The 14,628-nt window shown below is 48.3% G+C and overlaps 1 protein-coding gene across 5 annotated transcripts in view; it reads right to left on the bottom strand.

Annotated features, from left to right (window-relative positions):
• The window catches only part of Arid1b (AT-rich interaction domain 1B), a 366,765-nt gene that overhangs the window by 38,684 nt on the left and 313,453 nt on the right, over positions 1-14,628 (bottom strand). For all 5 annotated transcript variants that reach the window (XM_085687826.2, XM_085687808.2, XM_085687811.2 and 2 more), the window contains 2 exons: positions 13,392-13,719; positions 656-801 (listed from right to left, as the gene is read on the bottom strand). In XM_085687826.2, coding sequence (XP_085543952.2) covers positions 656-801; positions 13,392-13,719 — 474 coding nt within the window. The remainder of the gene's footprint in view (positions 1-655; positions 802-13,391; positions 13,720-14,628) is intronic.

The following is a 14,628-nucleotide window of genomic DNA, read 5'->3' as shown; positions in this document are numbered from 1 at the left end:
TGACAGAGAGCTCTGAGAGTGGTGGTGGTGGTGGGGGAAGGGGGGTTGGAAAGGGGAGCTTAGGTTCCAGGAGACTCAGACACAGAGAGAGTGTGGGCAAAGCTGTGTGAACGGTAAAGAGGAGCACGTGAGCTAAGGGTCACAGTGTGGTGACATGTCCCAGAGCTTTGGCGGACTTTCCACCTCCTCCCAGGCCCAGAGAAAACAATGGTCGAGTCCCACCCAAAGGGATGCTGCTCAACCAAACGTCAGCTTCTCATTTCTGACATTGTACTCAACATAGGGAAAGGTGTTGTCCCGAGAGTGCTTCAGCTGCTCGGCCCTGCGACCTCTTCCTCTGCAGCACAGAGCCTACACGCCTACCTCTGTCACTGCCAGTGACAGTTCTTGCTCTGGGAGCCTTCAATCCTCCTAGAAACTCCCAGGATAAGGAGAAAGTAGAAAATACAGTTCAATCTAAAGATGCTTGAAACATGGGGATGTAGTGGACAAACCATGACAAATCACTTACATCAAGTCACGGACTAAGCAAGCTTTCTGAAGCAGCGGGGTGGACTTAGCCCACACGCACTGAGGAATTCCCCTTCTCAGGCCATTTGGGCATTCACCATAAAGCCAAAGAGAGGAGACAGGAAGACAGGGTGGCACCGGTTACCTGTGGAGCTGTTCACCATTGTCGGGGTCATGCTGTAGGGCTGTGCCTGTGTGTTCATCAGGCCGGAGCTGTTGTTCATGGGCTGGCTGTAGGGAGAGCTGGAGGCCATAAGTCCACCCTGGTTCATGCCAGGAAAGCTGCCTTGCCTGCAGGGAGAAAGAACAGTCACACATTGAGCACCATGTCGGCTGCACAGGGCCCTGGCAGTCATCTCGAGATGCAAGGGTAAGGCTGGCCCTTTCTGAGAGGCTGAACTCCACCGGTTGGTAAATATTCAATATACTGTTCATAAGTTGCACAAATAAGTTACATTTATAATTGTGTCAAGTGTTTCGAGTTATTATTCACTACGCTTAATAAATATAAGCAGGAGTAAGGAACTTGAGATAAAAACAGGAATTACAAAAGCAGGCAAAATCGATGGCTCTTTTTTTTCATTGTCATGTTTGGCACCAAGGATCAAATCCTGGGTCATTCTACCCCTGCCCTGTCTACTTGCCCAGTCCAAAACTAAGGCACAGGCAGAAGCCCAGTCCTAATGGTACATTAGGATCTATCCATCTATCCATCTATCCATCCATCCACCTCTCTATCTCTTTCTCTCTCCCTATCTATCTCTCTCCATCTCTCTCTCTCCCCTACCTCTCTCTATCTCTTTCTCTCTCCCTATCTCTCCCTCATCTACCTACCTACCTATCTACCTACTGCACGCGTGAGAGAGAGAGAGAGAGAGAGAGAGAGAGAGAGAGAATATGAGTATAGAGGTGTTCATGGAGGGCTTAGATGTTGGATCCTGTGGCATTGGAGACACGGGTGGTCATGCACTGCCTGAGATGGGTGTTGGGAGCTGAATTCGGGTCCTCCATGAGAGCACCCTATGATCTTAGGCATCAAGCCCTCTCCAGCCCTAACTCGTAACAAGAGCTGATAGCATACACTGCTTAGCATCCTCACCAGCATCCTCATCCTCACCTCACCAAACCAGAAGTCAAGAGATGAAAATCAACCAGAGAGTAGTATGAGAATCCTACTAAAACAATTCTTTGCCCCAAATCTTCTGAAGAATAGGAACGAGAGAAAGCCCTGCTTCCTCCTCAGTCTATTAGTTAACCTGTAAAAATCAGGTCCTACTGAAACCACAATATCTGTACATGTGGTTTAAGGAGTGATGCAGAAGACCGCAGACATCCAGGGTGGAGTCCCAAAGCGTCCTCTGTCCCATGATGTCACAGGGAAGGAAGAGCTGAAGTGCCTTCACTTCAGAGATGCAATCCCTCTTAGGGACTTCGCTTATCTTCAGTAACAAACACTTCATCTCACTCTTGGCTGCTAGTAGTGGCACAGAGGTCTGCTTGCCCAGGGAAATTTCACTGCAACAGGAGGACTGGCTAATTGTGCAAGGCACGGTGGGACTCTCTGCCATAAGCTAAGCTTGCCTTAGGTTAACAGAGTCCCTTTGAAAAGCTTGCCCCAGTTGTGGCTAAGATGCTGCTAGGAGGCACCCTGAGAAGAGAGTTAAGTTCACCCTTTCCCCACCTGTTCCGAAAACTAGCTATTCACTCTCTGAATTACCTTGGTGGCTCTTAGTGTATAGCAGTCAACATTTTCAAAATATTTAAAAGATTCAAATAAGTTATTGTTCAAAACCATGAAGTATATTTCCTTTGTGCATCAATTTCTAGTGGACTCAACTATGGGCAGAACTACCATCACTCAGTGTCTCCTGAACACACACACACACACACACACACACACACACACACACACACACACACGCCCCTCAAGCAACACAAGCAAAGTGAAGAAGCAGGCTGTCCTGCCTGGGTCAGTTTCTGCCATAGCTAATCCATCGTCCTGCCTGCAGCTGCTGCCATGACAATGCTGGTGGCAAAATCATGCCATGATTATTCCCACAAATCAGTGGCTCTGGCCAGTCAATCCTGTGAGAACAAAACTGTATTTGGATTATTGAAGAGACACAGAATAGAGCTGAGTGCCCTTGATTTAAGAACCATGGATCCCTGCAAAATCACAGGACCAGAGGCTATTTAAACAAAACATATTGTTCCACACCCTTTGCTCTAGAAGACACACTAGATTAGGTAAGACTAAGCAGAAATCCCTTCCATTGAGTAGGAAATGACACAGTTATCTGCCCAGAGCTGGGGCTGCACATGGGACTAGAGAGGACAGTAAGTTCGAGGCACACAGACGTGGCCCAAGCAACAAACGACAAGTGAACAGTAGCCTGCGCAAAGACAGAACAGAAGTCTACACACCATATGACCATGCGGTAAGGGGACGAATGTTTCCTGAGGAGGAGCTGGCACCGCACACCCCTCAGATCTGCAGCCAGTGAGGAACAATGAACCATAGAGGCAGGGCTCTGAGACACTTGGTGTCAGCACAGCCTTGTAAGAAGGGGCTCCGGGTGGCTCTCTGAGGCTCTGCCCTGATCCTAAAGAGGTCTAGGGCACTACTGGGCAGCAGGAAGGACACTGAAGATGTGTGTTTTAAAGACATAGTCCTCTGGCAGCCATTGACGGAGGAACCAGAATCTGGCCTCAGGAGGCCACTGCAAAGATCTGGGTGAGAGAAAACGGAGTGAAGGGGATACCCGAAGGAGTTTAAGTTTCATTCTTTTTTCTTTGAAGAATGGGAGAGTGGTATTTTAACAGAGGGGCAGTAGGACGTCGCCACAAGCCCTCCAGAACGATCTCTGCAGCACAGCGTTCCAGCCCTTCAGGTGTAAGTTCTCCTGGCCTTGTGTCTCTGTGATCTGGGCTCAGCATCAAGGCCATCTCCGAAGCCTCCCGCCTGGCTGACAACGGTCCACGGTACACAGAGCTAATCCTCCCACGGCGTCTTGGCGCGGCTCTTCCTGTGAGGTTCTGCACGTCCCTTGAGGTCTCACGAAAGCACGCACTGCCCCAAACATCTCCTTTCACAGCTACTTCACGTCGATACTCCACTGCTCAACAGCACTGTTGGCCTGCAGACTTAGCCCTTTCTTTCATTTGGTGTCTAAACGATCTAAACTATCCTTACTTGCTCTCAGACCAACCAAAACAAGCAGAGTTCAAGAGCTCTGACTTCAGAGTATAAAGAAAATGCAAATATGGTCGCTGGCAGCCTGGCTTTTAGTGGTGACTAAGAATGATCTTATCATCTTTAAAGCTGACTGCTTTGTCGAGCCTACTGTTCTGTTTTATATACCATTTATTAATAATCACACAAATGGAACACTTAATTTTGAGACTTCCACACTAGTCCTTTCCTGATGGTGCAGCGTCCACCTCCTGCTCAGCCTGAAGGAGGCACAGAGGCAGCAGTGGGTGTAGGAGATGGAGTTTTCCCGAGGAACTTCTATGGGTTCTTGATGTGGGACATCCTTCTGTATGTGTGTTGCTTTTATTGGTTAATGAATAAAGAAACTACTTTGGCCTGTGATAGGGCAGAGTAGAGCTAGGCGGGAAAACTAAACTGAATGCTGGGAGAAAGAAGGCAAAGTCAGTGAGACACCATGAAGCCGCCAGAGGAGAAAGACACAACCTGTTAGCTGAAACCTTGCCAGTAGGCCACGAGCCTCATGGTAAAATATAAAAGAATGGAAATGGGTTAATTCTAGATGTAAAGGCTAGCTAGCAACACGCTTAAGCTATTGGGCAAACAGTATTATAATTAATACATATTTCTGTGTGATTACTTCAGGATTCTGGGCAGCCGGGAAATAAATGAACAGCCTCCCCCAACAGGTTCTGGTACCATGCAGTAGTCCACCCGCACGGCACAATTACACAGTCTTCTACTTGGACAAAGATGAGGTACACACTACATAATAAAAAAATCCATCTATCATCTATGTGTACCCACATAAAAAGGCCTCTGTCTAACCACATTGTACATAAAGATGCTAATTTAGCATTTTATCTTGAGGTTATCATAACATTAAGAAAATCCTCAATCAACAAGGAAGGCTGCTCCTCTGCAGTGTTAGGAACGGCCACATGGCAAGTCCCTGTCCTACCTGAACACCGTTTCCAGACGACAAGTATGAGGGACAGTGTCTAGCTGTATCTTAACAGAGGTCCTGGAGGTCTGTGAATGCCAGCCGCAGACAGAGGATGCGGGATCGTGGCAGACACTAAGGGGCTAATTAACATACACTGAGGAGTAATCAAAGTGATGGTTTAGCAGCGAGATAATTAAGAATACATATATCTTGCAGGCATTTGCTGAGATCTTTAGTACCTTAGCAGACCTGTCACTCAGCTTACAAAATTAATTTGGGTCTGGAGTTCTCCATCCTCTTACTCTGTCTTGGCAGTATTTCCCAAACCCACATACAAGCAATGCACTTCTCCAGGGAACACGAACATAGTCATTTCTGATTTTCTTTTCTATTTTTAAGACAGGGTTTCCTCTGTAGCCTAAGTTAGCCTGGAACACACTATATACAGCCCTGGATTTGCTTGAACTTGTGGCAATCCTCCCGCCTCAGTCTCCCAAGTGTTAGAATTACAGGTGTGAACCACACACCCAGCTTATCATTTCCAATTTATAGAATAGTTCTTAAAGCTTCTTATTAAGGCTAGGCCATGAAATCGTTTACCTTAGTAAAGCATGCCACTGTCTGCCCTGTGAGGCGGAGTCCTGGACTTGATCAGGACCCCACAAAGGTGCTCCAGCATGAACAACAGAAGAACCCTGTGGCTGTCAGCTTTGGTCTGGTTGTTAGTGACAGACGTATAGGTCAAAATAAGTACGATGAATAAGATTAAGAGGACTCTTAGAGTGCCACATCCCAAGGTCCTCCATACCAGTAAATCGAGGCACCCTGGGCAGTCAGGAGTCAGTTTCTTCCTTGTGGTCTTTATGAGGACACCAGGTACTTCCAAACTTAATAATGCCAGGTCCCAGGGCACACCCTCTGCACCCACCCCTCCCAGCTCCAGGGAAAACTGCTGTGGCCTGAGAAGCCTCACCGTTCCCAGTGCTGTCTGAGAATCTGGCAGGCTGACAATGCAGGTCTTGGCTGCAGTGACAACGGGCATTTCCTCACTCTGAGGAACCGCGATGTGCTGGTCACAGAGCTGAGTATTCCCAGCCGGTGGGAATATGGCACTGGCACGAGATGGAATGATCCAGTTTGTTTAGTGTACATGAAGTGCATGGGGGCAGACACCATGTAGGGCTGAGGGCAGAAGCAAAAACAAGTGGCCTAGATCAGCAAGCAGGGGCGCAGGTCCTCAGTGTGAAGACAGACTAGGGCAGGGGGACTAACTTAAGTAAAGGGGCGTGTTCTTTGTCCACGGAGAGCACAAGGAGGATCTTATGGGAGGACATGAAGACGTGTTTGTGGAGATGAACTCTGACCTGGGTTAACCGATGCCCCAGCTCTAGTGTCAGGTTGGTAATGAGCCCAGCTCCTCCTGATCCAGGACACCCCAGCTCGCTTTCCTGGCCTGATGCCCATCCGGGAGAAGGTGGTCCTGCCATGCTCTCTTGCCTTTCCCACCCTTGCTTGTCAGGGAGCTTTGAGGAGGGGTCCTGGGTACCAGTGCTCAGCCGTGTTCTTTCTGCACAGACCCACTCAGGACACCGATCAGAACATGGGCACAGAGCCTTGTCCCCACATGGCTGGGATGGGGCTATGGATTTGAGTTCATTAAACATTTGCTGTGTATTTCATAATTTGATTCACTAAAACTCTTTAGTCCTTAAGAATTTATGTTTTACTATTTTTTAATTTAAAGATTTATTTATGTAATTCATAACTTCCATAATAGTTTTGTAACTCTGGAAGACTTAATTGATAATCTTAAAATAACATAATAATATTCATTCAAATTCTCAATTTGGAATAGAATAAAAGGGGCCAAGAATGAAAGTACAGTATTTAGATGACAAAATAAAGGCTTATATCTAATTTCAGAAATAAAAATTCTATTTCAGCCTTTGAAATCTGTTCTCTTTGTCTTTCAACAACAAGACTTTTCAAATCATAGGTATTATGTTGAAACCTAATTGTCCGAAATCCAAAGGGCTGTCTTAGTTAATTCAAATCACCCGCTGTGTCCAATATGGGGATCCCACTACAACCAGGGGCTAGAGCTATGGTTTTTTTTTGGGGGGGGCTGGTCTCTCTGACATGTTAATGCACTCTCTCCATTAATGTACTTCCACATCAGTGGCTGCTCGTCCATCAGCAGAATGGCGTCATACTGGCCTCAGAGCAAAATACAGGAAAAGTACCTTGCTGGCAAACAGTAATACAGGGTATGAACTATATGAGGAATGCATCTTAACAAGGACAGTAGCTTGGAGTGTGTGGACATGTGGCACACACCAGTACAGGTTGTAGTGTCTCTGCAGGAAAGCCAGACTAACTTCTCTCTGTCTGTAGCAGGGCCAACTCCTCCTTCCATAGAGGAAGGCTGCTGGTTGCCTTGTCTTGCAAAACTTAACTCCTTCAACACTCTGAATGCTTGTGTTGTTAGCCATGATGTAGTAACCAACATGACTTCAAAAGGTATCATATTAATATCTGAGCACAGATGATTTCTGCGGCCCTGGTGTTAGCATTAGAACGTAGGTACACACACTCACATTTTCTGTGGCCCTGGTGTTAGCATTAGAACATAGGTATACTCGCTCACATTTTCTGTGGCCCTGGTGCAAGCATTAGAATGTAGATATACATGCTCAGATTCCTGATACTCAGTAGAACCTTCTAGCCAAGCTCAGTGAGGCTTCAAACTGATTGATTTTTAGCACTCGTTTATTTTTAAAAACTAAGTCTGAGAGTTTTCCTCCTTCAGATGCTTTTGAGTCCACTGGAGACTCCTCCAGGGACAGCAAAGACCAGCGCGCGGCCCACAGCACAGCTGCTTCTCTCCCAGTTTTAATGGTGAGGCTGAAGCAGTAGTGTATGGGCAACCACAGTGTCAAACAGACTGGAGTACCAGCAAGGGCCGACTGCCTATCCGTGCTGCCGGGGCCCCAGGCTCCAGGCAGATACACGGCCCATGTCCTCTTCAACAGACGAAGGTACAGAGCTCAGCCCTCTGCGGGAAGGGTGGCCTTCCTCAGATACACGTTCAGGTTCAGTTTCTACCAGAACAGCCGTTACAGACTAAGGAACGCGCAAAGCAAGAGTTCACCCTTCACCCAGTTTAGGGACAGCACCGCACAGGCTGAGACAGACCCTGCAGCCTCCCTCAAATTCATGGTGACCTTCTCTGCTTAACTCAGGGGACTCAGTGTCCTCCACCAGAAAATAAAGGGCAGAGACTGAGCAGTGTCCACAAATCTGGCTCCAGACTCTGCCACCCTCTGCTGGGAACCCACAGAGTGATAACAGGATAAAGATCTTACAGACCAATGGCAGACACAGCAATCTGAAAGTTTAGACAATGCTGGGGGTGGCTGTCATTGAGGAAATGAACTCCATCCAACAAGTCTGGTGTCAAAAGGCCCAGGAATTTGTCAGACTTTTGTACATTGAAGTTGTGATTCTTCCTTGGAAGAATTTCTAAGGAAAAAACCCAAACAAACCCTAGGTAATTCCCAAGTTCCCAGACCCACATATCAACTACTGTATTTGGCAAAGAGGCCAACTGTTTGGAATTGCCAGGTTTATCTTAAATGGAACAAACAATGCAGGACACACTGCTGGGCTGACATGTGGGCTGACACTCGCTGGCTCCCATGTGTGGCTGTGCTGGGCTGAGGATACTCAGCTCCCATGTGTGGCTGTGCTGGGCTGAGGACACTCAGCTCCCATGTGTGGCTGTGCTGGGCTGAGGACACTCAGCTCCCATGTGTGGCTGTGCTGGGCTGAGGACACTTGCTGGCTCCCATGTGTGGCTGTGCTGGGCTGAGGATACTCAGCTCCCATGTGTGGCTGTGCTGGGCTGAGGACACTCAGCTCCCATGTGTGGCTGTGCTGGGCTGAGGACACTCAGCTCCCATGTGTGGCTGTGCTGGGCTGAGGACACTCGCTGGCTCCCATGTGTGGCTGTGCTGGGCTGAGGATACTCAGCTCCCATGTGTGGCTGTGCTGGGCTGAGGACACTCAGCTCCCATGTGTGGCTGTGCTGGGCTGAGGACACTCGCTGGCTCCCATGTGTGGCTGTGCTGGGCTGAGGACACTCAGCTCCCATGTGTGGCTGTGCTGGGCTGAGGACACTCAGCTCCCATGTGTGGCTGTGCTGGGCTGAGGACACTCGCTGGCTCCCATGTGTGGCTGTGCTGGGCTGAGGACACTCAGCTCCCATGTGTGGCTGTGCTGGGCTGAGGACACTCGCCGGCTCCCATGTGTGGCTGTGCTGGGCTGAGGACACTCAGCTCCCATGTGTGGCTGTGCTGGGCTGAGGACACTCGCCGGCTCACATGTGTGGCTGTGCTGGGCTGAGGACACTCGCTGGCTTCCATGTGTGGCTGTGTTGTCAAGGCCATGGGTAATGAACTCAGTCACTGAGAACATCCAAGAAGCTGTGGCTATGTCTAGGATTCATGACAAGGCCTCTTGAGGAAGCAGGGGCCAAGGTCTTCCCTGAGCTTCTGGCAGACGAGGCTCAAACAGACGCCACACTCCAGAGTAAAACCCCATTAACTATTGCTGCTCTAGAACAACCCATTGTAAGACACTTTCTGAGCACAGTGACTCTTCATAAATCATTAACCTGGATGTTTAGGTGCCGTCGCGCCTGACAGCACGTGGGCAGTGGGCACCAAAGCACTTGCTATTACAGATACTTCCCTTCCTTCATCCAAAGGGCAGAAAGAGAAACAACCTATGTATGTGTAGCTTATTCAACATAGCAGGTGGGTTTTACACTTAGAAGTCACCCTCAAATCTGACACCAGTGAGAGACTTTTCAAGCAGGTAAGCTGATGCTTTCTCCTGTATCTTACACTCCACTTGTGAACACCGTCATCACAACACCCGCTCACAAGCCTTCCTCTCTCCAGCACGCTGCTGCCTTGGCTGAATCAGACACACGCTTCCCACCGTCATCAATAATTTGTCCTTTTGTGATTCTTTCCCAGGCTCTGTGCTCTTTGGGAAGGAGGATAGCGGCCCAAAGACCAAGCTTTCCCGCCCCTCTCCCCAAAGAAACACATTTTCTAAAGCGGCTTCACCTGCCATCCATCAATTAAAAGAAAAAAAAACAAGCCAAACTGTGAGTCTGATGCCCAGGGCAGCAAATCATGCTGAAACCAGGGCTCTTGGCTATGGCTGCAGAGACTTGTAACACACTGCTCTCTCACAGCCAAGTCGGCCTTCTGAAAACCTGGAGGGGGGGTTAGTGCTCTGCAAAGCGGGGCAGATGGGTGACCTAAATAGAAACAAAACTTGGATTTCTTTCTTTTTCAGAAAGGGTACTGTAACCATGAAAAGCAAACCAAAGGCAGCAGACAGGGGTTGCACAGAGCCTCTGCCAGGTGGAGGACCTCACAGGAGCTCTGGCATTGCTCCTCCTCATTTTCTATTAAGGAGGAGGTGCTGTCTTCTCGCAGCTCTCGGGAAGCTGCTGGCTGGAGCCGAGTTGATCTTCTCAGGCTGGTTAGCTAACATTGATTTTCTGCCCCAGTGGAAGAGATTTTACTCTGATGCATGCCATTTAAATTCATTTTACACAGCTGCTTAATGTGGCTTGGCAAAGCGCAGCCAGAACAGCTTTGTGGGTCTAAACAGCACTCCTGAGCTGGGAGGACCGAGCCTGCCATCGGCCGCTGATGACAAACCGTTACCTTCCTCTAGACTAGTGAGCTGACCCCATGGGAAAATTCAAGGTTGGGAGAGTAGGCTTCCAAGAATAAGCATGTCTGTCTCATTCTACAGTTACTTTAGATTGAGGATTATGTTCACAGGAGTCTTTGCTGGTGTGCAGTGAGAATCTGTTTACAGAATGACCCTTTGCTCTTGCTGTCTGCGGTGGTGTGTACCGAAGGGAAGACTACTCCAAAGCTGGAGTTAGGGGTAAGAAGGGATGAGAGCGGAGCTGGGGCTACTGTTTGCAGGGCTCAGCTGGAGGCCCGTCTCCACTGTCCCTCATTGCCAAGGTCAAGGATGTGCGGACCTGATTAACACACACAACATGATATGCTAATATTATTGCTGAGTAACCCTCAGTACCACGCGCAGTTTCCCGGCAACAGCTCTGCAGCGGCGAAGAAAGGCCATTCTGCTGCTGTCTACAACTCCTGTGTTGACATTAAGACCAAAACGTCACTGTGGAATGGCAAAAAATTCTTGATTATTTCATCAAATTTCCTTGGTCATTCGTTCTCGGCCTCTGTTGAGGAAGAGATAACAGAAGTCACTGGCTAACGGGCAGGCTCAGTGGTACTACAGGCTTCTCCTCTGCCCCGGGGTCCAGCAGCTCTACTTTTGGAGGGTTCAGGCTCCTGGGTATGGCAGCACAACCCTGATTTCCCCACAGAACACCAACAGCAAAGGGGACTGGGCAGGGTGGGAGATGTCACCGCTTCTGTGGAGGTAACAGTTCTACTTTTCTTCTCAAGCATGAAGGAATGCAGGCAGGTGAAACCCAGATAGAGAGAGGACTCTCATCACACTGCCCTGGGACAAATGCCCAGCTCTCCCACAGAAAGCTCTGGGGGGTGTTGCTTCCTACCCATAATGGTAAGGCTGGTGCATCAGGGAGTCTGGAAGCTGCCACAGTTAGGGAAAAAAACATGGGGCGTCCTCTAGCCCCAGAGTGGCTGGGATCACAGGTGACTTAACACATGTAGTCTAAAAAAAGATGGAACAACAGCTTGTGTGGATTTGTTCTGAAGCACCAGTCTGAGGCCCTGCCCACACCATTCCATGCATCGGTGTGAGCTTATAGACTAGGGGAAAAGAGGCTACTCTGGGCCATGAATCTACCTGGCGGGGCTTTGTGAAACTCAACAGAGTAGAGGAAAGGGCCAAGGAGAGAGAAAAGTATATTCTCATAGCTACTCTCAATTTATCAGTTACATATAGTTTTGACTTGAGGTAAACCAAATCAACAAATGGCCACCATTTAAACAGCTGAGACCTAAGTCAGGGAGGATGTGACGCTGGCTTTGGGTCAGTCTGCTGGTTAAACACAGAAAACAAATGCAAGGCTGGGTATTAACACAGGGATTTCTACTACCAACTGATCCAGAAAAGAAGCACCAACACTTTCATCAGGTGGGGTCCAGCCTTGCTCTCTCTGGCCATGGCCGCCTTGCTGCCATCATAGGCCCTGTCAGAGGCAATCACACCCTTCCTACTTAACAGAAGTGAAGTAACCTGGGCGTCAGGAGCGGCAACAACGGGCAGTTCATTTAAGACGCTTACAGCGGGAGCAGCGGTGCCATTTGGCTGCGGGGCGGACACTTGGGGTCAGGAGGTTTTAGGTGCGCATACAGAGCTAAGAGAACAGGGAGGAACGCCGGGTTTCCACTCAATTCCTCAGAGGAAATGCATCAGAGTTTAGAGCACTATTTGCTCAGAGTACCAGCTTCAGAGGGGAAGAAACGGACTTCTCAACACGTGAGTGTTCACAGACACATCTAAACACATGCTTGTTCACAAATACACACAGACACATAGACATGTCTAAACATGTGCGTGTTCACAGATAGACACATGGACACATTTTAAACACATGTGTGTTCAGATACACACAGACACATCTAAACAAATGCACGTTCATGGACACTCACAGACACATTTGAACATACACAGACACAGAGATACACACATAAAAAGTCAGAATTTTCCTGACTTTTGCAGGTACCCTGAGGCCCAGAGTTTCTGGTGTGCTTTTTAGAAAGACAGGTCTGCATCTGACCCTTTTAAAGCAAGTTCATTTTTGCTTCACATATTTTAAAATTATGGTATTTTGAGGTATATTTAATTATATATTTAATTAATATTAAGAATTCAGAATAAAACCAAGGACAGAGGGTAAAGCCTTGCTCAACCAGCTTGAACTGTCTAAAATATTATTTTTACTTTAAGAACCACAATTTGGTTGGGACAGGAAAATGATCAGATAATAAAATACAAAATCCCATACATATTTATACTTATTTAGACCAACACACAAACACACAGTACACACATATACACAAAGAAGATTTTGATTTTTTTTTTTTTTTTTTTTTTTTTGAGACAAGGTCTCTCACCATGTATCCCTGACTAGCCCAGATCTTGCTATGGCAGTCTGGGCTGACCTCAAACTCTCGGGATCCTGCCTACCTCTTGCCTCCCAGCGATAGGATCAAAGTGTGTGCAACCACACCAGACCAAAGTTTCTACTGTATAGAGATCTTACGGTATAACTGTACATGTTTGAGTATGTGCGCAAGTGCACGTGCAAATGAGTGTGCATATTCGAATTGCATTGTTCAAGTGTGTGAATGCAAGTTGTTTCTTTTGCAATGTCGTAGACTTTAAATAGTTAGGCTATAGTGTTTTCTGCTTAAAACTCATCAAAGTGAAACAGGGCAGACATTTCCTTTATGCATGGCACAACTGGTTCTCTGGCTACAGTCAGAGGCACTAGTTACAGGCACTTCATCTCCCACCACTCAGACTCTTTCCTCGTAGGTAAGAAGGCTTTGTCTATCACCTCTCTGACCTTGCCTCGCGCATAAACACAAGCACTGCTGCTCTGGAACACAGAAGGGAAGGATGGGCTGGTGTTGGTCATGTGGGCACACAGCCCGACCTGTCTCAGAGGCATACCTGCTTTGTGCTGAGTTTGCAGCAGCCTGCATCACAGCTGCAGCGGCTTCCTGGGCCTTGCGGTTCACAGTGGGCATTGGTGGGCCCATTCCTGGCCCTCCCTGCTGAGACATGCCAGGAGAACTGGGGGTGACGCTGCTCATGTTTCCAGGAAATGGTCTGTTCTGCATCCCAGCTGAAGGCATTCGTCCCAGGGGCATAGCACCACATGGCTGGGTTGGCCCTTGTCCATGCATCTGGTTGTTGGCATTGATACCCATACCGGGCCCTGGGCCGCTGTAGCTTGCACTGGGTACCCCACTATATGTTGGGGTTCTGGAGTAGTTGCCTAGACAAAAAGCAAAGACAAGTTAAAGCCTTTTATTTAAACATTCATGAAAGCATTTGCTGGAAATACATTCTGTAGAGTGAAGTGCCCAGCACGGGGCCCTAGGCCCTGGTCATGTTCTGTATCTGTCACTTCTGTGCAAACACGGCTGCATTCCCAAGGCACCTGGAGAACCAGCTCAGTGACAGAGCCCAAAGGACTATGCGACACTGGGACAGAAAGCCAGTCTGAGAGCACGTGCACCAAGCTGTCTGGACTCTTGGGCTAGTAATCCCAGCTACGTGGGCAGCTGAGGCAGGAGGATCACATATTCAAAAATGTCTTGGGCTACTTGGAGAGTTCATGGACAGCTTGACCACCATAGTAAGACCTGTCTCAAAATAAAAAATAAAGGGCTACAAACATAGGCCAGCGGTAGAGCATTTGCTTAACACACCCACGGCCTTAGAGTCAGTCACTGTTGTTACAAAAATCAAGAGTTCCCAGCCCAAAATTTCGCCAATCTGTTGAATACCTTACATCTTCCACTTCACCCAGAAGTACAATGTTAGACAGTCTTCAGATGAGGGCCACTGAGACCGTCCTACCACATCCCACCTCCACCTGACTGTAGACAAAGACCCCTCCCCACCTCACAGGACGGTGTCACGTGTATCTGCACAGATCCAACAAGGCTGTTCTGTTGTGGGCACCAACCTTTTCTCATCCCTTTTTCATAAGCGGTTGGCTTATGTCCTTGGTGTCACCCTAGCAGGACAATGGGCACAGGGAATGGTGGTGTGAGGGGAGGAAGGCACCTGCAGGGCCTCCAGCTGCGCTGCAGCAATGCTTCCCTTCCTACCGTACCTTGGCATGGCGACTTCAGTAAGAACAGCAGATGTTAATTGCTGAGCCAAAGGGCACACTAGA

Source organism: Myodes glareolus, chromosome 1 (genome assembly GCF_982192425.1).
Source record: "Myodes glareolus chromosome 1, mMyoGla1.1, whole genome shotgun sequence".
Classification (NCBI taxonomy): domain Eukaryota; kingdom Metazoa; phylum Chordata; class Mammalia; order Rodentia; family Cricetidae; genus Myodes; species Myodes glareolus.
This window is presented reverse-complemented; position numbering and strand designations above follow the sequence as displayed.